General features: G+C 36.9%; 1 protein-coding gene across 1 annotated transcript; it reads right to left on the reverse strand.

The window, feature by feature from the left end:
* Window positions 1-193: 193 nt before the first annotated feature.
* kcnk10a (potassium channel, subfamily K, member 10a) lies at window positions 194-27,797 on the reverse strand. The gene is made up of 7 exons (XM_026911168.3): window positions 27,429-27,797; window positions 22,811-23,193; window positions 10,004-10,121; window positions 8,893-9,053; window positions 6,481-6,673; window positions 5,315-5,457; window positions 194-4,230 (listed from the first exon to the last, which is right to left on the reverse strand). Exons 1-7 carry the CDS (start codon window positions 27,484-27,486, stop codon window positions 3,562-3,564), a joined length of 1,725 nt encoding a protein of 574 aa, XP_026766969.3. The 5' UTR covers window positions 27,487-27,797; the 3' UTR covers window positions 194-3,561.

The following is a 27,797-nucleotide window of genomic DNA, read 5'->3' on the forward strand; positions in this document are numbered from 1 at the left end:
TAAGAACAAGACAATCTATCTGTCTGTCTGTATCTGTCATGTGATCTGACTACAGGATGTTTATCTGAAGGTGACGGCTCCTTAAATAGCTATTTGGAGAAGATGAGTAAAAAAAAAAAAAAAACACTGACTGTCATTTGAGGACAGTCAAATATCCAGAAAACAGAAAGAAATTTAGAGATCATCCTGGAAACTTCATTTGGTAGTTTTATTTTTATTTTTTTCTAAAAAGGCACTCACTACATTGAAAGTAATGTTTGCACAAGTCTATTATGCACAATTTCATTGCACAATTTTTAAAATGTTTATATATTTTTTAAAACGGAGGACTTTCAGCGTTTAACATGATAAACTCGTCACGTTTATAAACGCTCATTTTCAGAAGCACGTAGCAGTACACTCAATACCATACCATAATATATTAGCACAAAAGGCATGCTTTTAGTTTCCATGTCTTTAAATTCTTTTTTGTTTGTTTTAAAATGCTTTGAACATTTTTAAAATCTTCATAGCATCATCTTCATGACAAACATTAAGTCCTTTTTGCTGCATTCACACTAGACTACTGCGAACAAGAAGAGAAGAGCACGTCGGGTGTGTAAAGCTCAGCAACAAGCACATGTGCGAAGGATTGCGATAGTGAGGTATTGCGTAGGCATGTGCCATTAATCGGCTACACGATACATCATGATATTCAACACACACAATATTGTTAGCGTGGACAAAATAATCATCATTCCTCTGCATTCCATTCTTCATGGAGAACTAGCCATTCTGGACAGAACCTGACAGAACATCGTGATATAATATCGGAAACCATGATTAACTTGGATGAGGCGACTGGAACATTGCCACATGCCTAGTTATGCAAGGGAATCGTAGTTTTAATACAATCTCTTAGACAACATACATACACACATCAGACACACCCACATATACTGTATTTTTACACACAGAAGGCATGTTGTACGACAGCATCACTGTTTAGCAAAATAAATTAAAACACAAAAAGCCTTTCAGCTTGGAAAAGTGCTCAGTGTGATGAGGATGTGTTTACACCAAAACGTGAAGTGATAGTTCAGCCAAAACTGAAATGTTCACGATGTTCACTTTACCACAAATGATTTGTGTGTGCAGTTTTGCGCTGGAGCTACGATGCTAATGTAGCTAACATGTAATAGAAGTATATAGCCACCAGGTTAACGTTGTGAGTATGTTGGAGTAAAGGGGACACTGTGAACATTTCATCTTTGGCCATTCTTTTACCGACTACAAAGTGCATCATCGATCCTGATCTGATACGTTTTTTGACACTATGGCTTCAATTCCGCTCCTTTGTCAAACACATGTGCAATGAATGGTGACAACATACATACACACATAGTGACATAGTTGGAGTGTAAATACAGCGTACAGTAAGGTGCAAAAGTCTGAGTGGACTCGTTTTATATTCATCAGTCATTGAACACAAAGTTACTCTTATTACCCTAAAGCTGATTATTTTTGTGTTTTATTCCTCTTACACCACAGAGATTTACTATTTCTTATTTATTAAAGAACATCATAATTTTTTTAAAATACATTTTTAGTTACACTTAATGTTGTGGAACGTTAGTTCCTTTTTCTCACTTACGTTACAGCAGCTACAAACTGCGGTTCCCTCCCCAGTCTCTCTTTTTTCTCTCTCTTGAAGTTAATAAACCAAAAAACTGCACCACTGTCAGTGCTGCTGTTATAGAAATTCATCAACAACTTCTGACCAATCACAATCCAGAATCCAACAGCACTGTGGTGTAAGACAAGGAAACAGTTTTGCACTCAGACATTTGCTCCTGACTGGATGTACCGTGATGTAGGATGGACTACAAGCCCTGAGATCTCATTGGTTATGAAAATGAACAGCATGTGTGTTTTTATAGACGACAATAAAAATCCAAGATCATGCACATATATCATTTGGTTCAAAATTTCAGAACTTCATCCAATTTTCAATGCTACCTTTGGACAATATAAGTTTTTAAGGAATATACATTAGGCATGTGCCGATAATCAGTTATGTTATATATAGTTATATATCCTGCATATTCTCTCTACGCTCCATTCACCTTTAGTGAGATATAAAGTTCAGACCTTCCAACTTTTACACATCTTGTGTCGAAGCTCCGGATTTTAACGCTGGCACACACTGCTACAATTTATCACTCAAAAATACAGCAAAACATTTATTTAAAAATAAAACAATAAAAGCAGCACATGAGCCAGCCATCCTATGAATCTGGAATGATTGACAGATGTGTAAGTATTTTGAACTCTCTGATCCCCTGGAAGCCCCGCCCCTTCCCTTATTTCACATTAGTAATATTTTGGCCAGTGTTGTCATCTTAATTTGATTTTCCTGCTTGAAAGATGGGCTGATTCATATGGATGACTAATTCTGGTGTAAAAAAAAATTAGAAGCAGAAGGTAGTGAATAATTCTGTTTTGAAAAGTCTGAGAAATATGGGATAAGTTTAAGATTGTATTCCAGTTAGAAGCTAGTTCCCTATGCTAGATAGGCAACAGTGTTTCTTAAATTAAGTTTGTTCCTTTCAGAAAGCAGCCACTTGTTATGGCCAAGTTTTAGTGCCACATCTCAGATGTCCTTCTTGCTGTAGACAATCCCATAAATCTTTTCATAGCACAACATCAACAAAAACGTTTCAGCAAACATGTTGGACCAAGCAGTCGTTTACAAATGTATGTGAAGTTGGGTTTATTTGTGTTTGTACATTGCTAAAAGCCATTCTGTGGTCAGAATTATTACTTAATGTAACATAACCTCACCATTTATACAGTGTGTAGCTTGCTTCGCAGATAACTTGATGTGCACTAACCAGCTAGCTACGTTATTGAGTGAAAAGTAGCCTGGTTGTGTATAGCATCAGAAAAATAGGTGCCGCTAGTCCTAGATCTGTCTTCACATAATCCAGTAAACTAGCAAGTGACCAGCAGCATACTGAAAGTGATGTACGACATGACGATGTGACACACGATAAGGCTGCTTTTCAGTTAAAATGCTGCCAAAGAGACTGAGACCTTCAACCAATGTGACTACTAAAGAAGCTGCCAGAACGGAACATATCTAATATTTAATACCCTGACAACATCCTTAACCATGATAAAACCATAATTTAAAATTTTATATCAGCACATGCCTGATGTATATCATGGATTTTCTTTCTGATGAATTAAATAGATTTCTTTCTTTATCTCCGTCTGCATTTTGAATTTATTATTTTCATATCTTCAAGTCCATTGAGGGAAGAGCTCAGTATCAACATTCAGTCTTTCAGGCCAGTAAATGTCACTTTAATTCGCTACAGTTCGCTTGTTGAAACTTTGCTAGGATCCTTTTTCAGAAACTGTTTTGCTTTTAATGGTCTGTCAGGTGATATTTTTTAATCAAGTTATCAGGACACAGTGAAAAGTTTCACCAACATTAAAATGGGATGTTACAATTTTCCCATCAGCATCAATGAGAAATAAGGCACTTTTATGTTTCAAGAAAGATGATTTCTCCATCTAGGCGTCCATTTCTATGTGAAACTCCTCAAGTTTTTTTTCCTTCTCTTTTTCTTCTTTTTCTTCTTCTTCTTCTACTTCTTCTTCTTCTTTTCCTCCTCCTCCTCCTCCTCCTCCTTCTTCTTCTTTTTCTTCCTCTTCTTCTTCTTCTTCTTCTTTGGTCTTTGCTGGCACCATCACAAATCCGTTCTGTGATTTCGGGCTCTCGACGAACAATGGTAGATCCGACAAACTGGTGTTGACCTCCTTCTCCAACTCTTCCTCCTCCATCTCTTTCTTCTCCTCACTGCCGGTTTTCCGTCCGTCTCCTGGGATGTTCTTCTTCAGCTCCTTGTTCTTGGCCCGTTTGGCCAGTTTACTGACAGAGCCGAATCGGTTAAAGATGTTGTCGTTTAGCTTTGCATTGATGCTCTCCTGCGATGAAGTCTTGAAGTTAGTTGCTGCATCCAGAATGTTGAAATTTGCGACTCGTCGCTCAATTGGATGAGATAAGATATCGAGCGATTGAGCGCGCTGGTCCAAGCCAAGCTGACGACGCTCCATGTTGCGGATCGTAGCGGCACGTTGCAGTTTATCGTGAACCTCCACACTAAGGCGACGCCTGGTTTCTCTGAATTCGGCCCGAACATTTGCTTTCCACTCAGCAGCATGAGCTTTGAACTCGCCAACCTGAGAAGACAGATAAACACTTTGTAAACTTTATGAAAGCTTTATAGGCTTAGTTAAATTTCTCATTTCTCTTCATCTTTTATTTATATTAACAGGAAGATGCTCGAACAAGGGGAGTGTTTTTGGGGATCCATTTCTATCAGTATTGTTTATACTGATCAGAAATGAGATGAAACAAAGGATTTTAGAACAAATGTTAAAGTCTCATTGCTGTGAAATCTAAACACTGCTTTGTATGAAGAAAAACAATGGATCTTGATTATCAAATTGGATACAATAGCTGGCAGGAACATTAACACAAGAAATGTTGTGTGGATGAAAATCCAGTTAGTCCGGAAGAATGATGGTACCTAATGACTTTGCGTAGATTTCCATATAAGTGGATTTCCATGTAAGTTTCAAATTGTATAATTGTTGACTGTAATTTTACATACAGATTACAGTGTCAACTTCAAATCACTTATTTATTTCAATTACATGCCAATTTAATGAACATTTTGTTAAACATTGATCATTGCTTCATATTGATGACCTGAAAGAACAACATTCCAAAACAAATCCATAAATTAAGACAAATAAGACTAGTCCCTCAATCAGGGCAAAATGATGTACCCTTATATAATATATAATAATGGTGCCCTTTAAAAGGAGGAAGAATTAGTGTGTGTCTAAGGATAAGATGAAACCACAGTTACAAGTTTTTAATTTCATTTTTTCAACAAACAGTAAATGGAAACTCATTGCAGGTAAGAACAAAAGTCGTTAGTGGGCAACTGAAGAAACATCAGACTATATGAACCACAGGAATGGTGTGGGGAATCATTTGAGGCAATTGTTTGTAAAATGTTAACCTAGTAAATGTTGACCTGCCACCCAACATTAAGTCCAGGAAGCAACAGGAAGTGTGAGAGGCAACCAGGGATTCCTCTATTCTACCCAGTAAATTGTTATAAAATCTAAATAAATAACTTGATGGAATTTTACATTTGGTTAAAAAAGATTGGTAGCATTCTTCAACTTTTTCTGAACATACTGAAATGCATCATTTTTGACCCAAACAAGAACAAAAATACAGATTTCTTACCTCCTCTTTTGTCTTTTTGGACAAGACTCTTAGCCAGTCTCCGATCATACTCAGTACAGCAGCGAAGTACGCCAGACCAACCAGGATCCAGAACCAAACCAGTGGCTTGTACCAGTTATAATATTCTTTTTCTCTGTTTCCTCCTGCAAAATCCATCAGTGTGATACATTAGTCTGAGAACTAATGTAAGGACAAAAGATTGTATTTTTATTGGCTGAAAATAGTAAGGACAGATAGCATAATGCATGAGGGAATCGATATCAGGTCCAGTCAGATATAAATAATGGTTTTCTGACTAATAAAAATCAACTGAATAAAATACCAGGCGTGTATCAGCAGAGTAAATGTCCCCAACAGAGACTTGTGCTACAGTGGCAATAAATTAACTGTCAAATCTCATTACCACCACAAAGTGTCCAATAATCGTGGCATTAGTTACCCTGAAGTGGTTTATTTCAGTTTGGAAACATAAGTAAAGCAAAATCAATATGAGATCAAGTGTATATCAGTCCTGACTGATGGCATTATAAAGTACTGCAACACCTGATACATATTCCATAATCCATTAGTAATGACTGATTCAGATCCATCATGGTGTATAAATTTGTGACTAACATTTATTCTGCTCATGCTATTATCTCAAGCAAAGGATATTTAGGATACTACATCAAAGTGTTTTTTGATTATTTTTTTTTTACATAAGAATTGAACTTCTTTTCCTTCTGCAGCTCCTATTAACCTGCGGATTACCTCAGGACTCCTTTTTAGCCCAATCCTATGCCTTTGATATGCGTGCATTACAAGAAATAATGAGAATAATCAACACTAACAAGATTTTACAAGGAACAGGGAGTATTGTATTTTGAACAGGGAGTATTGTATTTTGAACAGGGAGTATTGTATTTTGAACAGGGAGTATTGTATTTTGAACAGGGAGTATTGTATTTTGATAGACTTCAAAGCACTATTGTAAGTCGCTCTGGATAAGGGCGTCTGCCAAATGCCATAAATGTAACAGGGAGTAATAATGATCTGGGGGCGTGGCTAAAGTAGAGCTGGAGCAAGAGGAAAATGGGAAGTAAACAGCCAATCTTTTTTAGCATTTGATAAAAATTGTATTTTAATGTAACTGGTGAAATAAAAGCAGTCTGAATATTCTGTAATACCTGCGACGTAGTCCCCAATGCCAACAGTCGTTAGTGTGATAACAACAAAATAAATCGCATCGAGCGCCGTCCATTCTTCAATTTCTTTGAAAATAACTGCAGGAATTGTGACGAAGACGATGCAGCCGGCGAGGATGAAGAGTAACGTTGAGGCCACACGGATTTTCATCTGGCTGATTTGATTATTCTTGTTCTAGTGGCAGAGAGAAAAAACTTATTAGTATAGACGTTAATGTGTAGTTCCTCTCTCTCTCTCTCTCTCTCTCTCGTTCTCACACAGAGGTCATGAATATTCATATGAGCAAATAGCTGTAACTATAACAGTATAAATAAAACATCAGTCAGAATTTCAGCTCCAAGTCTGGGTAGAAAGTTTGTCCTGGGTAATTAGACATATAAATCTAAATCTACAGCTGTATAGAACTTTAGTTAAATCACAGAATGAAAGATAAAAATGTTGTACATGTTGTTCAACTCATCAGCTGAAACTTAATCCCAGCAAAACTGAACTGCTGTTCATCCCAGGTGATTCATCCCCATCTCAGGATCTTGCGATCTCCCTGGACAACTCTCTGATCTCGCCTTCGGTTACTGCACGCAACCTTGGGGTAACCATGGACAATCAACTGTCCTTCTCCTCTCACATTGCTAATCTGACACGCTCATGTGGATTTCTCCTTTATAACATCAGAAGGATTCACACAGGTGTTTGTTCAGTCCCTTGCCATTTCAAGACTGGACTACTGCGACTCTCTCCTGGCAGCTCTGCCTCTGAGCGCCATTCGCCTTCAAGCCTTCAAACGATGTCTAAAGACTTACCTCTTCCTAAAGTACTTAAGTTAGTACTTACAAAACCAAAAAAAAGTACTGTCTGAGCGTTTGTGACCTAGCGAGCCAGTATCAGAGTGTATTTTTGATAGACTTCAAAGCACTTTTGTAAGTCGCTCTGGAAAAGGGCATCTGCCAAATGCCATAAATGTAAATGTTGTACATTGTGACATAGTTTATCAGTAACACAATCTGACAACAGGAAACATGATCTCTTCTCAGAGATTGGACATCTTCTGTAAGTACAAGTACAGTTATTTTACAGATTAAATTTTTTTTAAAAAAATAAAATTAAAAATATATAAAAAAAATTACTGACTTGACGGATTCAGACAAAAATCTGTGAGATGCTCTAGAAGTCACTAGTAAAGACTATATAAGCTGTCATGTACAGAGGGAGGAATAAAACCTGAAGGTTAGAATGTGAAACATAAAGCATTTTATAGGCACTAAATTCCTGGCTAATCTGTGCTGCTGCGGTTTAGCGTGATGTCATCTCGATTGCTATGTAACACCACTCATCTATCATCCTAACACACTTCACCCAAGACGATAAAGTACTGGAACATAAGATGGATGTAACGACTCCAACACTAGGAAGTGTAAAAACAGGAAACAGAAAAGAACTATTCAAGTGATGTTTTCTCTCAGTTGGTATTAAAGATTCTTCATGCAGTCTGAATAAATCAAAATCAAGCCTGTAAAGTATTATAAGCTTTTAGAACAATAACTAAAATCATTAACTGTGACTTTAAGGCACTAATAATAGAGGTGAGATCCACAGAGATGGTGTGAGAGTGAGAGTGACATCTCGCCATCAGTGACATGTTAAGTAAGTGATGATGAACTGTGTAATAAATTGAATGACATTGTAGAGGTAGTGACATTTTGTGACTGTGAAAGTGAATCTCTTTCCTAAAGAAGCCTAATTAACCCTAATAATGAGCCATTTCACACTGTTCCTGTCAGAATGACCCGTTTAACCTTGCTAATGATGCTGAAGGCTATACATGCTCGGCTCAGTCTCTCTACAGGATATGAGCTGTTTATTAAAATCATATTTCTGTTACAGACGTGATTCTCAGGTGATTTTACAACTAAGATACTTTAAAAATTAAAATTCACTACAGTTTCAAATTAAGCAACGCATGATTTATTATACACATCTGATTTTAATGGTTTGTAGTAATAAAGTAGAAGTAGGTTATTACTGTACTGTACGATTTTAGGAGTATTTCTATTTTATGTTTCTGTCAACTTTGTCTTTTACTTTATTACATTCTTAAAATCAAGTGACTTTTACGATGATGAATTCTCCCAGACTTATTGGCTTACTGCATTACTAACACTTATTCCTATTCATTTCTCTTTTTCTTCTATCAAATATAAATCCAAATAACTTTTGCTCATTTTCTTCCCAAGCAACTCTTCAGATCTGAGAGTCAATTCACAGCATTCACTCCAAAAAGCAAATTCAAAGAGCTGATCGAAGTCGATTTAAAGATAAAATTCAAAAAGTTATTTCAAAGAGTCAATTATTATTATTATTATTATTACTATTATTATTATTATTATTATTATTACCCTGAACATCTTCTCCACTTTGGCAATGGTCTTTACAAAGATGGTGCCGAGCTGATCTCCGACTCCAGCCAGCAGAAAGCCAAAGAGCGGGATGCCGAATATGGCGTACAGAATGCAGAAAGTTTTCCCTCCCTCTGTGCTCGGAGCGATGTTCCCGTATCCTGCAGAAGAGCAAAGCAGGAGAAAAGCTGGATATATTGCACGATCAATTAGAAACAAGGCCAATTTGCAGTGAAAGCATTTTTGAAATATTTTGCACTAACTCACACTATTTTTCACACTCAGTCAATTTCCATGATTTCTGTGCACGCTTGCAAAAGTTAATATTTTTAGCATCATATTTATGAGCAATCAATGTATTTTATTTCTCAATCTTTTGGTAAAGTTGTGTGTAAATGTTTGGCCAAACCAAAGTAAAAACTCCTGCCAGTGTCTCAAAACATTCTCTGATTTTCTTCATATTCATATGAATATATGTTTATATTGATAAAAGCTAATCAACCAAACAGCTGATTTATATTTAGCCACGCCCACGAAGCCTGTAAAAGGCAAAGATGAACAACAAAATGATGATTAAACAGTGAAAGTGCACCGTGTGCTAAATCTTCCAGTAAAGCAGCTCAGCCACTGCGGTGCTTCAGCTACTGTAGACACACTAACTCAACCTCCTGTTATAGGGTGCCAATACTTTTGTCCTGATTGAACAGTTAGTCTTATTTGTGTTAAATTATGGATTTGTCTTGAAATCGCTTTCTTTCAAGTCATTATTATAAAAAGATAGGTTTCACAAAATGTATTAAATTGGAGTGTAACTGAAATAAATGTAAACTTGACAGTGTAATCTGTATATATATATAAAATCCGCTACACAAACTCATAGGATAACACTTAATTTTCCGAACATTACAACGTTTCTTGTATTAATGCTCCTGCAAATGATTTAAGACTAAATTAGCTCATAGCTAGTGAGCAAACGAGGCCCACTGAAAGACTTTGTCAGTATGGTTGTAGCTCCGCCCCTCCCCATATACCCATTTTATTGCTTCAGTCAGTAGGTATCAGCTGTGACACAGTGAACACTAGCAAGTGAAAGTGTGTGTAAAATACACACCTATAGTCGTAATCACAGTACCAGCGAAGAAGAAAGCACTGCCGAGATCCCAGTAGCTGAAGTTATACGTTGTGTCACCTATTGGACTCACTCCAGCGCTGAACGCGTCGATGGAGTGCTGCGGAGAGAAAACACACATTAAACATTAAACCCATATTTTATAAAAGTAAAGCTCAGAGACGGTCCGTGGGAACAGATCCAACACGCTCCTGAGTCTCAGCAGTAATGATGTCATTAGCACTAATGAATCGTTATCTCAGACACACACTGAGGCACCCAGTGGGCGGAGCAGATGTTGGCCCCGCCCCAATCCTCTCAGCCTGACAGGAAGTCCAGGCAACAGATGGGGGAAGCAACAGGAAGTCAGTGAGGTGCAAGAACCGACAGCAAAAGAAGCTCAAGGGCGTGTAAACAAGGACAAACTCAGAGAAATTCATCACACAGGACACACACACACACACACACACACACACACTGAGCCAAAAACTTCAACGGTGACAAACTTGCTCCGTGTGGGTGAGACGATGATGACAACATCATGAGAAAGTCTCTCAGTCTATCGCTTATACTGTGTGTGTGTGTGTGTGTGTGTGTGTGTGTGTAACAGAATCACGATTATTTAAGGACTATGTGTCTGATAATGACGATCTGTTTATTGTTGTGTCCTGTATTAAAACTTTGCTGAGTGGCTATAAATAAATTGTTTAAATGTGTGTTTTAGAGCGTGTCAGTGTATAGCGTAGTGTTTGCTTTAAAGTGTGTGTGTGTGTGTGTGTGTGTGTGTGTGTACCTGTTGTGCTGTGTGTTAATGTATTTGCAGTATCACCTGTGTGGTGTTAAAACATGCACTGACTCATTATGTATGAATCACTGCTGCTAATCACACACACACACACACACACACACACACACACACACACCATTTCCAGCAGGTAGTCACATGGCAGGCAGTTACAATGTAGGAAACTAAACCAATGTGAAAATCGACCAAGAAGTTTTACAAATGTTGGAATTTCTTTACAATCTTGGACCCAGTTTACGATCAGCTTAATGATGAAGATTAAAATGTGAGATGTTCAGGATGGAGTTTTCCTTTTAGTATCCAGAGAACCCTTGAGGAACCCTCCATGCAGGTGGATTATGGATGATACAGGTGATGATTTATACGTCTGACTCGGGTAGACGACTGTAATTTTACACCACACATTCCCACATGGGCTTTATTTATGTCTCCAGCATTAATATTGCACGGCGTTTCATCAGATATTAAACAACTGAACAGATTTCAGATATGTGAAGTACGGTGTGTAGAGCGATAGAAAAACAACTCGCTATTTAACTTCACGTTCTATCTCAAATTTAGAGATGTATTTCTCTTAGATAATGACCTCGTCCTTTTAACATCCACCTCAAACACACACTCCGAATCCTCCCATCCTTCTGGGGCAATGATATTCTTTGTTTTTCACCTTCGACTGCACATTTGTGAGCAGTTAATGAAAACATATTTACTGATTGGCTTTTTTTAAGTAGGTGGATTTTAGTAGAAGCTAAAATTAAAGCTGAAATTAAAATCTCCAGTTCCTCATCAGTTCCTCATCAGTTCCTCATCAGTTCCTCATCTTTCCCACACTGAACACTGCGTTCTGTTCACACAAAAAAATGACCTAATAAATCTTTCATAATTAAAGTAGTTTCTAAAATTGTTTTAATCTTGTTTTCATAAAATTAGAGTATTTTTTACTGGTTGGTTTAGGAATCTATGTAAATGGGTGTGTTGTTATAGGAAAATAATCAACTTTTGGTGAATAATCGTAGCATCACACCACCCCGATACTCAGTGTTTTACAGGAACAGCAACACACACAGCTGAATATCACATGCTTTAGTCTCTAATAAAATAAAAAGCGTTTCTGCTCAGATCTGACTCACACAAGCCTTTTTATTCAGCTCTTTATTTTTAGTGTGTTCTGTATTTTCTGAGCTTGAGGCTTTTCACAGTTCAGTGACTGAAAAAAACGAAGCACACGCAGAGTCACGAGAGCTGAAAAAAAAAGCCTCTGCATTACAGCTTCCCACACACGGACTCTCCACAATCCCTATTTACTGCTCACGGCGACAAAAACCGGCGTCGCCGACACGCCGGCAGCTTTATGACTTGTGGTTCAGCACACAGTCTGATCATCATCTGGTGTTTTTATTTATTTATTTATTTATTTATTTATTTATTTATTTCTGCCTCACATCGTTTATCTGTGTGAAGAATACAGTCAGCATGTCATGTCATGCACCAGATCGATTTTCAATCAGCTGTTGGAGCTCTGCAGCAGTTTGTCTCACACTCAAGGCTTTTCTACAACGTGAAAAAAACAGACTGAGAAATCCTGGTATAAAGCTGGAATATCGAAATTTCTCTTTACATTGTTCATTTTTGTGGTTAATTTATTATCAGACAACAGACAGAATCTAAAAATTTGAAGATTACATTACTCCTTCAAGCACAAACCGGCAAATAAGAGAAACCATAAACCGTCATATTAGTTATATAAATATAAAATATAAAACATACAATACCATTTGCATCGGTTTTGATCACAGATTTGATCGAACACAATTACATGAACGAATCTGTGTGATTCACGAAACTGTCGCGTTAAAACTAGAGGATATTTGAGTGCAAATGATCAATCATCTGTATGGAAATAAGCTCCGCCCACTAATCGCTCAATTACATGCCAGATGCTTACAATACGCTCCAAGTAACCCTCATATGCATCCAATTACATGACACACTGCCTAATCAATGTTGCCATAAAGAGCCAATGAAAAGAAGGCAATTAATTGCAAAAGCATTTTTCTTTGTTCTTTGGATCTGGTCTTGAGTCTGTCAGGTGTTAGTGTGTGTTGGTGTTTGTTGGTGTGTATTAGTGTGTGTTGGTGTGTATTAGTGTGTGTTGGTGTGTGTTGGTGTGTATTAGTGTGTGTTGGTGCTTGTTGGTGTGTATTAGTGTGTGTTGGTGTGTATTAGTGTGTGTTGGTGTGTGTTGGTGTGTATTAGTGTGTGTTGGTGTTTGTTGGTGTGTGTTGGTGTGTGTTGGTGTGTATTAGTGTGTGTTGGTGTGTGTTGGTGTGTATTAGTGTGTGTTGGTGTGTGTTGGTGTGTATTAGTGTGTGTTGGTGTGTGTTGGTGTGTATTAGTGTGTGTTGGTGTGTGTTGGTGTGTATTAGTGTGTGTTGGTGTGTATTAGTGTGTGTTGGTGTGTATTAGTGTGTGTTGGTGTGTGTTGGTGTGTATTAGTGTGTGTTGGTGTGTGTTGGTGTGTATTAGTGTGTGTTGGTGTGTGTTGGTGTGTATTAGTGTGTGTTGGTCTGTGTTATTTTAATCACAGCGTCAAATATTTAAAGACAATTCTAACTGCAATATCCTCAGAAATTTTCATTTTGTTTTTCTCTCAGTTTCCTCACTGCCTGGTTACACTGACCTGGACGCATGAATAATTTCTTTTTTTGAAATCTGATCATTTTAGTCTTTTGGACGTTTGCCGTCAGGGCTGAGGTGTAAGAGTACTGCTGCAGCAGGTCCAGGTTCTGCTGTAGACCCTGAACGCTGGAGAACAGCAGGACCAGGTCATCTGCATACAGCAGGAGTTTAATGAATGAGACTCTGAGCTGTTGATTCCTCTACAGTCTTATCCAACTCATTAATATAAATATAAATATGAAATAGTGTTTACTGTCTCATTCCTGAGAGTTGTTGATATTTGATAACGTTTATGCCTCACTTGCTCCTGATGTATACTGATTTGTTCAGGTCATAGGTTTTACCCCTGCACCACTTAGTATATTTACGTATATACAAACTGCTTCCTCGTCTCCATTGTGCTAAACGTTGTCAGCTCTTTATGCCAGCGTTTGTATGGACAGGATGGCATTTTTGGAGATGGATCATCAGACTTTCATCATCACACTTTAAGATTAATGATGTTCTTTTGGCTGCTCCCGTTAGGGGTCGCCACAGCAGATCACTGGTCCGCATGCTTGATTTGGCACAGGTTTTCCACCGGATGCCCTTCCTGATGCATCCCTCACATTTTATCTGGGCTTGGGACCAGCGCTGAGAGTTCGCGCCCAGTGGCTCGGTTGGTTCCCTGCCCAGGATAACATTTTAAGATCAATATTTGGCATAAATGGAAAAGTTTACAGAAAATGTAGTCACTACACATCTAACTAGAAGGAGCTAGCATAATTTACATCATTTACTGGAATGTAAAAGTGTTATAATGGGTTTGTAGACTGTTTTTTTTTACAAATTATAAATTATCATGAAGGGCATTTTGTCCCTCACTGTGATTACCACAATCTGTAAGTTTTATTTTCTGGCTAAACTAGCAGTCAGACTGATCATTTTTTTCTAGCAAATGTTCTTTAGTTTAATTCCAGTCATTTATTAATGTTTTTTAATAACTTTAGAAGTCAGGCATTTCTACTCTGCGACAGTCAGTGACACAGACTGACCCATCTGCAGCTCAGCATCAGTGTGATTAATGAGATGGTGTAGAGTTTCAGAAGGACCTCAGGCACCTCTGTCTTCTGTCATGTGTAATGGAGGGGACGTTAAGGCGCTGATGACTAATGAACAGCTCAGGGTGCAGTTTCTTATCAGACCTGAGTGGACTGTCAACACAGACGCTGTGGGCAACAAGGTTCCGAGCTGTCGTTACCTCCTGAGGAGGTTCAGGTCCTCGAGTGTCTGTAGGTCACTCCTGCAGCTGCTCACTGTTGCTTGTGCCATCTGCTATGAAGTTTCAGGAAGTTTGTTAAAGTTACAGTCTGTAAGTGAAATGTCTGGGCATGGAGTTCGCCTGCACAGCCACTGGTCAGTAGTGAGATAAGGTGATGGTAGCTGAGGTGATTTTCATATATACAGTGCCATGGAACAGTATTTCTCTCCTTCCTGATCTCTTCTATTTTTGCATATTTGTCACACTTAACAGTTTCAGATCTTCAAACAAAATGGATTTTGAAAAAGACAACCTGAGAAAACATAAACACAGTTTTTAAATGATCATTTATTGAAGGAACACCAACTGACCCAGTGGGAAAAAGTAATTGCCCCCCCTAGTTACTCAATCAACAATTAACCAAAGTTTATTGATTATTGGGTTCATTGCCACTAGACACACCCAGGCTTGATTACTGCCAGCCCTGTTGAATCTAAACATTGCTTAAACAGAACCTTTCCAATCATGACCAAAAAGGTCTCAATCATGATCAAAAGAGATTCCAGAAGAGATTTCCAAAAGAAAGTTATTGAAATAAATCAGTCTGGAAAGTTTTACAAAGCCATTTCTAAGGTTCTGGGACTCCAGCGAACCAAATTGAGAGCCATTATCTCCAAATGGAGAACAGTGATGAATCTTCCCATAAGTGGTTGATCAACCAAAAAGCGTGCATCAACATCTTATCCATAAAGCAACACAAGAACCCAGATGGACTTCTAAGGAACTGCAGACCTTTCTCACCTCAGATAAGGCCAGTGTTCATGATTCCACCATTAGAAAGAGACTGAGTAAATCTGGTATCAGTGGGAGAGTTGCACGGTGAAAAACAATGCTAACCAAGAGGAACATAAAGCTACAAGCATTTTGGAATAATGTTCTGTGGACTAATGGGTCAAAAGAAGAACCTTTTGACCTTTTTCAAGACATGGGTCCTGTTACATCTGGTGTAAAGCTAACACAGCATTCCACAATAACAGGGATGCTTTGCTGCTTCAGGGGCTGGATGAAGTGTTTGGTTGCAGCTGTTGCTATTAAAAGGTGACAAAATCCATTATAAGGTTTTAGAGGGCAATTACTTTTCACATGGGTGATATTGATGTTGCATAACCTTTTTCTTTGCACAATTGTGTTTTGTGTTTCATCATGTTCTCTTTCATCATGTTTCATCATGTTCTGCCATGTATTTAATATCGTGTGAGAATCTAAATCCATTTAGTGTGGAAAAAATGCAACAATAAATACAATAGATAGATAAAGATAGTAATATTATACAGTATATATTGTATTATATTGTATTGTCTGTAATTCCCCACCTCCAATGGACGCATAATAATCCTAATAATAGTGATTCTTATACCTCACTGCTCTGTTCTTGGAAATGTGCATCAGCATTTTGATTTAATTCAATTCTGAAGATTTAAAAAGCTTCCTGTTGACTGAGAACATTAAGATCAAGTGAATAGATTTGTACCATTACAAGTGATACACCCGGTAATATCCGAAAGCAAGTAATCCGACTGAGAACCACCGAATCGATGAGGTAGAGAGGTGCCAGTATTTTCCACAGAGCAACAGACGGATTACAGTCAGTAATTCTACACTTACAAAGCGAAATTTAATAAAACACTGTTAAATGTTTCTTAACGTTTCTTAACACATAATCCTGACTAAGTTAGCACACTCTTCTGTGCATTATCAAACACACTGTTGGACAGATAATCGAGACGCAGTCTGATGGAATAAAACTGTGAGCAGAATTTAAGCCCTGATTGTAAATAACGCAGCCTCCTTTCAGTCAAACTGCTTTTTTTTTTTTTTCCTGTGTAGAAATCTAGAGTTACTTTGACAGCTAATACTTTTGACCTGAGACAGAAATCAATACTTACAGGAATCACGCTACTTTTCCCTTGAGTTAGAAGCTGTTACTTGGTTCAGACCTTTACGCATTAGGAAGCTTTTGCTCCTCTGGAGTTCAGCGTTTTAACTGATACTCCACCGCTGTTTTATTTTAAACATAGTTCCACAACAAATTCCCACATTTATGATTCCTATATTATAAAAATCGCTATTATGAACATTTGGTTTGATTAATTATGTGTTTTAGCCAGTTCATTACATCAGTTTATAAGTTCTTTTAGAGTATTTATTCAAAAATCTTGTCTGAAACATATGATAATTACTTGAAATATGTCATGTGTTGTTATTATTATTGTTGTTGTTGTTGACTTTACAGTTCATTAATCATCATTTTTATCACTTGGTTGCTAATAGTATTGCTTTTAACCTTTAACTTTACCACTTAATAATGCTAACCTTTATCTTCAATAATCTTTTAGCGTCTTTCTGTGAGTCCACAACATTTTCATGTCGTGTTTATCCTTTTTGAGAAGGTCTCAGTGAGCAAAAACTAAACAAAGAATGACGTCTATAAGAAACGGGTGACAGCTGTCAGAGTTCATTCCGATCACACACACTGCCTCGAGACCAGTTTTATTATTAAAACCCATTTACACAGTATTTACACGACAAGAAGCAACAAATACGTAGATTATATAATGAAAGGAAAACACAAGTTCCTTTTCTGTCAAAGTATCTTTACGGTCAAAATACAGGAACAGAAAAACCTGCAAGGTTTGTTTTATTATAAAGGTTAACAGGTAACCACATTAATCTAAACAATACACAGCAATCTAAACAATACACAGCAATCTAAACAATACGCGTTAATCTAAACAATACACATTAATCTAAACAATACGCATTCATCTAAACAATACACATTAATCTAAACAATACGCATTAATCTAAACAATACACATTAATCTAAACAATACGCAGCAATCTAAACAATACACAGCAATCTAAACAATACACAGCAATCTAAACAATACACAGCAATCTAAACAATACACGTTAATCTAAACAATACACAGCAATCTAAACAATACACGTTAATCTAAACAATACGCATTAATCTAAACAATACGCAGCAATCTAAACAATACGCGTTAATCTAAACAATACGCATTAATCTAAACAATACACAGCAATCTAAACAATACGCAGCAATCTAAACAATACGCGTTAATCTAAACAATACGCATTAATCTAAACAATACGCATTAATCTAAACAATACTCGTTAATCTAAACAATACGCGTTAATCTAAACAATACACAGCAATCTAAACAATACACAGCAATCTAAACAATACACAGCAATCTAAACAATACGCATTAATCTAAACAATACGCATTAATCTAAACAATACACAGCAATCTAAACAATACACAGCAATCTAAACAATACGCGTTAATCTAAACAATACGCGTTAATCTAAACAATACACAGCAATCTAAACAATACGCGTTAATCTAAACAATACGCATTAATCTAAACAATACGCATTAATCTAAACAATACGCAGCAATCTAAACAATACACGTTAATCTAAACAATACGCGTTAATCTAAACAATACACAGCAATCTAAACAATACGCATTAATCTAAACAATACACGTTAATCTAAACAATACGCATTAATCTAAACAATACACAGCAATCTAAACAATACGCATTAATCTAAACAATACACAGCAATCTAAACAATACACGTTAATCTAAACAATACGCATTAATCTAAACAATACGCGTTAATCTAAACAATACACAGCAATCTAAACAATACGCGTTAATCTAAACAATACACGTTAATCTAAACAATACACGTTAATCTAAACAATACGCATTAATCTAAACAATACACAGCAATCTAAACAATACGCGTTAATCTAAACAATACGCATTAATCTAAACAATACACAGCAATCTAAACAATACACAGCAATCTAAACAATACACAGCAATCTAAACAATACGCGTTAATCTAAACAATACACAGCAATCTAAACAATACGCATTAATCTAAACAATACACAGCAATCTAAACAATACACGTTAATCTAAACAATACGCGTTAATCTAAACAATACGCATTAATCTAAACAATACACGTTAATCTAAACAATACGCGTTAATCTAAACAATACACAGCAATCTAAACAATACACGTTAATCTAAACAATACGCGTTAATCTAAACAATACGCATTAATCTAAACAATACACGTTAATCTAAACAATACGCGTTAATCTAAACAATACACAGCAATCTAAACAATACGCAGCAATCTAAACAATACGCGTTAATCTAAACAATACACAGCAATCTAAACAATACGCATTAATCTAAACAATACGCATTAATCTAAACAATACACGTTAATCTAAACAATACGCATTAATCTAAACAATACGCAGCAATCTAAACAATACACAGCAATCTAAACAATACACAGCAATCTAAACAATACACAGCAATCTAAACAATACGCATTAATCTAAACAATACACAGCAATCTAAACAATACGCATTAATCTAAACAATACGCATTAATCTAAACAATACACAGCAATCTAAACAATACGCAGCAATCTAAACAATACGCATTAATCTAAACAATACGCATTAATCTAAACAATACACAGCAATCTAAACAATACACAGCAATCTAAACAATACGCATTAATCTAAACAATACGCGTTAATCTAAACAATACGCAGCAATCTAAACAATACGCGTTAATCTAAACAATACACATTAATCTAAACAATACACATTAATCTAAACAATACACATTAATCTAAACAATACACAGCAATCTAAACAATACGCAGCAATCTAAACAATACGCGTTAATCTAAACAATACACAGCAATCTAAACAATACGCATTAATCTAAACAATACGCATTAATCTAAACAATACACGTTAATCTAAACAATACGCATTAATCTAAACAATACGCAGCAATCTAAACAATACACAGCAATCTAAACAATACGCATTAATCTAAACAATACACAGCAATCTAAACAATACGCATTAATCTAAACAATACGCATTAATCTAAACAATACACAGCAATCTAAACAATACGCAGCAATCTAAACAATACGCATTAATCTAAACAATACGCATTAATCTAAACAATACACAGCAATCTAAACAATACACAGCAATCTAAACAATACGCATTAATCTAAACAATACGCGTTAATCTAAACAATACGCAGCAATCTAAACAATACGCGTTAATCTAAACAATACACATTAATCTAAACAATACACATTAATCTAAACAATACACAGCAATCTAAACAATACACAGCAATCTAAACAATACACAGCAATCTAAACAATACGCATTAATCTAAACAATACACAGCAATCTAAACAATACGCAGCAATCTAAACAATACGCGTTAATCTAAACAATACACAGCAATCTAAACAATACGCATTAATCTAAACAATACGCATTAATCTAAACAATACACGTTAATCTAAACAATACGCATTAATCTAAACAATACACAGCAATCTAAACAATACACAGCAATCTAAACAATACGCGTTAATCTAAACAATACACAGCAATCTAAACAATACGCAGCAATCTAAACAATACGCATTAATCTAAACAATACGCATTAATCTAAACAATACACAGCAATCTAAACAATACACAGCAATCTAAACAATACGCATTAATCTAAACAATACGCAGCAATCTAAACAATACGCATTAATCTAAACAATACGCATTAATCTAAACAATACACGTTAATCTAAACAATACGCATTAATCTAAACAATACACAGCAATCTAAACAATACACAGCAATCTAAACAATACGCGTTAATCTAAACAATACACAGCAATCTAAACAATACGCATTAATCTAAACAATACGCATTAATCTAAACAATACATATCAACACAAACCCCACTGCCAAACACACTGCCTCTGCCTCAGTTACTGCCTTTACTTCAGTCACCAAACCAAACACTGCCTCTACCTTAATCTCTGGTTCAAACACACTGCCTCTACCTTAATTACCACCTCAAACACAATGCCTCTACCTTAATTACAACCTCAAACACACTGCCTCTACTTTAATCACCACCTCAAACACACTGCCTCTACTTTAATTACCACCTCAAACACACTGCCTCTACTTTAATTACCACCTCAAACACACTGCCTCTACTTTAATTACCAGCTCAAACACACTGCCTCTACTTTAATTACCAGCTCAAATACACTGTCTCTACTTTAATCACCAGCTCAAACACACTGCCTCTACTTTAATTACCAGCTCAAACACACTGCCTCTACTTTAATTACCAGCTCAAACACACTGCCTCTACTTTAATTACCAGCTCAAATACACTGTCTCTACTTTAATCACCAGCTCAAACACACTGCCTCTACTTTAATTACCAGCTCAAACACACTGCCTCTACTTTAATTACCAGCTCAAACACACTGCCTCTACCGTAATTACCACCTCAAACACACTGCCTCTACTTTAATTACCAGCTCAAACACACTGCCTCTACTTTAATTACCAGCTCAAACACACTGCCTCTACTTTAATTACCAGCTCAAACACACTGCCTCTACTTTAATTACCAGCTCAAACACACTGCCTCTACTTTAATTACCAGCTCAAATACACTGTCTCTACTTTAATCACCAGCTCAAACACACTGCCTCTACTTTAATTACCAGCTCAAACACACTGCCTCTACCGTAATTACCACCTCAAACACACTGCCTCTACTTTAATTACCAGCTCAAACACACTGCCTCTACTTTAATTACCAGCTCAAACACACTGCCTCTACCGTAATTACCACCTCAAACACACTGCCTCTACTTTAATTACCAGCTCAAACACACTGCCTCTACTTTAATTACCAGCTCAAACACACTGCCTCTACCTTAATCACTGGTTCATATTCACTGCTTCTATCCCAAACACCAGCTCAAACACACTGCCTCTACCTCAATCACTCATTTGAGGACATAAGTCGTCTTTTGCATTATTTTTTTTTATCTCTTGCCCAATTTAGCATTCATAACACTTTTGCGATTAGCTCCAGAGTGCTGAGACACTCATGTTTCATAGAAGCCAAGACTCCACAGGAGATTTGGAAAATTGGCTCTGCTTAAATACTGTCACTATGCCTGTGTTCTTTTCAACTGACTCAAGAAGCAGCGTTTTCAGGCAACACTTGTGCTTCTGAGATAGTCTGCCCCTTTTGGATGGCAGACTATTCCTAATTTTGGGCAAATTTTATGAAGCAGTGCACGGATGGACCACGTGGTATTTTACACTTCTGCTTTATCTGTTATTTCAGTTTTTATCCATTCAGTGATATCAATAAGCCTCATGTTTTTTCAGTACAGCTCATGTTTGTCCCAAAACTGCCTCAGAAAGAGGAGCCTCAGAAAGAGGAGCCTCAGAAACTTCCAGAAAGCTATTTTTTTTAATAAGCACCTCGACCTTTGCTATGCTGATTTCACCTCAATCACCAGATCAAACACACGGCTAACTCAAACAACGGCCTGAACACACTTCGTCTCTCTCAATTACCAGACCAAACACAGATCAAATATTCACAAATCTTCTTTTACACCTATTTTTATCCACTGCTCCATTTAGCCTGGACAACCATGTGAGATTAGTTCCAGATCGATAGGTATCTCCTGTTTCTCTGGACTTAAGACCCCACAGGAGACTCAGAAACTCATCACTAGTTACACACGCACCAGTGTTGGATTATGCAGTATAGAATGATGTATTCAGATATTCATTGCACATTATGTTGTTATCACGGACACTCCGAAATAGCTTTGAGTACTGTAGGCCACAATTGAAATGTCTATCATAGGCAGATTTTTGGACAGAGATAAGATCTGTCCCATTCAAAAGGCTGTAATAGTACTCATGTCTTCTAAAGGTCCTTCCAAGATGGACAAACCTTGGGAATGTGATGACAAATTTAAATTAACTGTGTATCGTTTTGTTAATTTTTACTATTTAACGAGACCTGACAGGTAAGTTCTCAGCACACTTTCAATACAAACTGATGATTGTGATATAAAAGTTACCTTAATGAGAATCTCCAGTTCATCTGGTGTGACACAGGGATGCTTTTGCAGGAACGCTGCCTTCTCGGCTGTAATTGTGTCCTTCTGGTTTTTTTCAAACGGCTGCTCGAGGGCTCGAAACGCCAAGCCGCCGGCCACTAAGTAAATCACCACCACCACGAACACAGCCAGCACTGTCTTCCACTTCATCACGGACAGAAGCGCCGAGCCGTCTGCCCCCGCCTCCATGCTGGCTACCATGCTAGCAGGCCGCGAAACAGAGAGGCGAGGAAGTGAACATCCCATCGGGTTCTGCATTGTGGCCACGCTGGCCTGGACCAAACTGGACTGCAGCATCCCGGGCTGGACTTTTTTCGGGGGAACGAGGTTGGTCTGGACTGCCACTGTCGAAGATAACACATATAATAGAATTGAAAGACTATAAACTGTCCACCATCCCATAATAGCCACATAATGGTTCAAAAGTCTGAGCTTGCCATCAAGAATTGTTTTCTGTCATTAGAAACTAAGAATCTAGCAATAATCTGATTAGAGTCAGTGAGACTCAGTAAGTAAATAGAAAATTATCATCAGCAAATTGCTGTGGTCTAAGAGGAATAATATGCTTGGGGACATTCTGTTATAGGAAAATAATCACCTTGGGAGTGGTAACAATAACTCCGCTTCATCACACCACCCCATCACTCAGCATTTTACCATAACAGGAACACACACACACACACACACACAGTGGTTTATTATTCTTATACCGCAATAATTTACCAACGATTACCATTTTTATTCATTAAAGAACGACGTCATACTTTTTATCCATTTATAGAAGCTTTTAATATTGTAGAACGTCCATGACACAAGTTAGTTCCTGTTCTCACTTACGTTACAGCAGCTATAAACAGTCATTCTCTCATTATTCTCTCTTTTTTCTTTCTCTTAAAGTTAATAAAACAAAAAAAGCAGCTTGTCATGTTACAGAGAACCTGTGAAGAAGCGTAAACTCCTCTGTCCTGAAGCTGTCAGAGAACCTAAAGTTACAGCTTTACCTCTGACTGATACACTCGGAGTCTTTTAACAGCATTTTCACATTGTGGCCTCATACTTGAGTTCAAGTCCAGGATTGATTGTGGGCTCATTTGGGTGTCCATGTAATCATCACAGGATTGTTTACACAAAGACGAATTTCCTCCAACCTGCGTATTGACTGTAATTTTATAGGCCTTGTCTGCTGTGCACACAGTTTTGGCAAATAGAAGATAACAGGTACAGCCCTTTATTACTCTTACTGAGTTTAATTCGTTGATATTACGTATTTACTTTGCAGGGTTTTTTTTTTTTTTTTTACATTTGCTCGATATTGATTCTGGTGAAGGCTTTCAGTCAAAGCTGCTTGCTTATACACAAAAATAATTAAAAATTGTCTCAGTTCTTTTGATGCTGTCTCTTTACTTCATATATAATAAAGACACTCGATATCCAATCCAAGGCGCAAATCACATTTACACCTAAGTGCTGCTGATGGGAGCCCCAGACCGTGTTTAGGACCACACCCAGGTTCAAAACGGCTTTTTTCAAATTCTTGGTCCACACACACTCGTGTCTGGAACACAAGTGCAAGTGTAAAACACTCTCATAATGGAAAATTATTATAATTCCTTCTCTGATACTGGGGTAAGTATTATTTTATAATCCTGAATTTTCAGATATTTACCCGATAAGAGTGTGTGTTATATCAAAGTAGTGGGCGAGTATAGCAGGTTAAAAAGTACCAAAAAGTTTAAGAGTTTAACCCAAAGACACTGAAATACCTGAGACATTTTATGTATTTATCATGGAAGTGTGAAATATAAACTGTGAGGTGTTTATTTTTTGGTAAATACACAGGAGAAGGTAACAGATGGCCGTCTATGATGTATGTGGGTTTCAAGTTTTTTAACATATATTTAATATTTAATCCTACAGAAAAATGTCTGGTGCCAATGTTGGTTTTTTTTGGTCCCAGTGGAGCTTCCAAAGTTGAAAAATGTTGAAATTGTTAGAAAAGTACGTGATGTCAAATGTCAAATCAGGTCACAAGTTGGGGCGCAAGTGAGAAAAACAAACGTAGGAGAAAGTGCTAGTGAGTTAGTGAGAGAAGATGAGGAGACTTACGACATGTTTAAAGCAAAATATTTCAATATTCTAATGTTGCTGTAACTAAAAAAAACGTGGGTATATTTTAGGATGTTCACCTTTAAGCATGTAACAGGAAATGTTTTATTTTAAATATGAAAGCGTTATTTCCCTTCGCTGATCGAAAGATTTAAGAAACTCCAATACAAAACTGAAATGTAGAGATGTTTATACACACACACACACACACACACACACACACAGTCTAACCATCATGTGTGTTTCAGTGACTAACACCCAACATGGTATCATACCATCTGTGGTATGGGTTTCTTTACTGTCCACACACACACACACACACACACACACACACTTATGAGATGGGTATTTTAATGGATTTTATGAGCTATTGGAAAAGCTATTAACGTACAATGATCACACACTCAGAAAGACCGCAGAAGAAACACACACACACACACACACATACACACACACACACACACACACACACACACACAATTTATAATGTATTTCCATTGACTTAACCCCACTGTTAACCTCAGTAACCACAGCTACCAATTAGACAGTTAGATTTGTTTTAATTGTCACATATTTCTATCATTATGGAGATATTTGAGAAATATAAATATAGACAAACACACACACACACACCCCTAATGTCCTGCAGAACACACACACACACACACACACACACCCCTAATGTCCTGCAGAACACACACACACACACACACACACACACCCCTAATGTCCTGCAGAACACACACATGAATAAAAACCTGAATACAAATTTCAAGCAGATTACAAATTGTTGGCAATTCCATTATTAAAATAGCTCATCTGATCAACTTATTTATTTATTTATTTATTTATTTATTTATTTATTTATTATCATCTGTGTTCTGTACAGAATTTCACATTTAACAAAACTGAATTACTTCAGAGTTTCCAAAACCTTTTAGAGTACAAAGTAAAATGCAACATAATAATAATAATAATAATAATAATAATAATAATAATAATAATAATAATAAGCCATATTATTATTTTATATAAGTAAAAAATAATAGTGCTTAAATAGTCAGATTATAATAAAATAAATATAATATTATACATAATATAAAATAAATCTGTACTGAGAGACTCCATGAATTGATTGATTGATTGATTGATTGATTGATTGATTTTTGAGAATCCCTGCTGTGATAAACACTGAAATTAATTCCTGAAACTAAAAGAACTGAAACAGTTTGTGTTTAACAGCTTTAACAGACTTGTTAACTGGTAAACACACACACACACACACACACACACACACACATAAACACACACACACACACACACTGCAGGTGCTAATTGATCTCTGGGGATTTTCACTGTTCTGTGTTTTGGTCTTGGTTGTAAGATTTTGTAAAGGCTTTTGTGGAAATTAGTGTGTGTGTGTGTGTGTGTGTGTGTGTGTGTGTGTGTGTGTGTGTGAAATGAGAGCTGAGGCGGGAAATGCGGTAGAAACGTGAGTGACATGTCTGATGTAAACACCATGAGCTCATGCCGTAGTGTCAGGGTTGCCAGATTGGTTTTATTAATCAGTGCTGTTAAATTCTATATTAATTCTATATTAATTCTATATTATTCATGATTAGATGACTAGAATGTTTGCAGATTTATCTGATCAGAGTGTAAGGATCCAGGTTGCCAGATTGATTCAGAAAGACAGACTGTGCTGGTTTTGACAGAATTGTTGGATAAAATTGATGAGAATCAGGAGTAAACACACACACACACACACACACACACACACACACACTGCTCTCTTTAAGCTCCTCATAGAAATTCCACGTTTCTGATTTCAACACCAGAACACGATGAGCTCATGGGTTGGAGTCATTATGCAGCAGGGTTGCCAGATTGTACAGAAGAATTTTAGAATTTTAGAATTAATTGATCAGATTTTATTTATTTATTTATTTTCCTGTTTAATTTAATTTAATTCACTGATCAGGTTGCAGGGGAGTGTTCCATATTTCACAGAGCTAGGGTCTGCTCTTGGTTTCCAGCACAGTCCAGGCTTAATACCTACCTTTTGTGTGTGTGTGTGTGTGTGTGTGTGTTTAAGTCTAGTCACATTAATAAAAGGAAGGTTTTAAACATGGATTGTACATTAATGCATACAAACAAAGCTGCTGTTATAACAAACTAATGTGTAAAATATAACAGAAAATATACATATGCATGATTTTATGGATTTGTAAAATCGTGCACTTTTATATTTTGTTATTTCTTTTGTTGTTATATCACACACACACACACACACACACACACATATATATATATATATATATATATATTGGTGTATGATGGTTATGAGAACATGAAATTTAATGCACCAGTGTAAGTGCATGTAATGGAATAACGCACGCGCAAGTGGTCTAAGTTGCATTAGTGCGCTTTTGCGCGCGCTCACACACACACACACACACCTTATTAAACCCACCTGGAGGAGGACTCCAGCTACTGCTCGGTTTCCTCTGATTCTCTGCCGGAAATTTCATGTTTTTTCGCCGAATAGTTCACTTCATCTGAATTAGTAAATGAAATAAAGAACTGAAGAATGACTCTGGTGGAAACGCGCTATGGTCTTTTGTTGCTGTTGTTGTTCGGCGTGATGTGGAAGCCAGGCTTCATCTCCGCGCTGCGATACAGACGCGAACACGACTCACATTTCCGCTCCTTCTGCATCCACAGGACCTGATCCTGTTGATCTTAAAGCATCTACATCCTTCAGGTTCCTCTTCAGGTTCCTCTTCAGGTTCCTCCCAGCAGCTGCAGTGCTGAAGTGTTACACAATAAGCGTGTGTGTACA

Source organism: Pangasianodon hypophthalmus, chromosome 19 (assembly GCF_027358585.1).
Source record: "Pangasianodon hypophthalmus isolate fPanHyp1 chromosome 19, fPanHyp1.pri, whole genome shotgun sequence".
Classification (NCBI taxonomy): Eukaryota; Metazoa; Chordata; class Actinopteri; order Siluriformes; family Pangasiidae; genus Pangasianodon; species Pangasianodon hypophthalmus.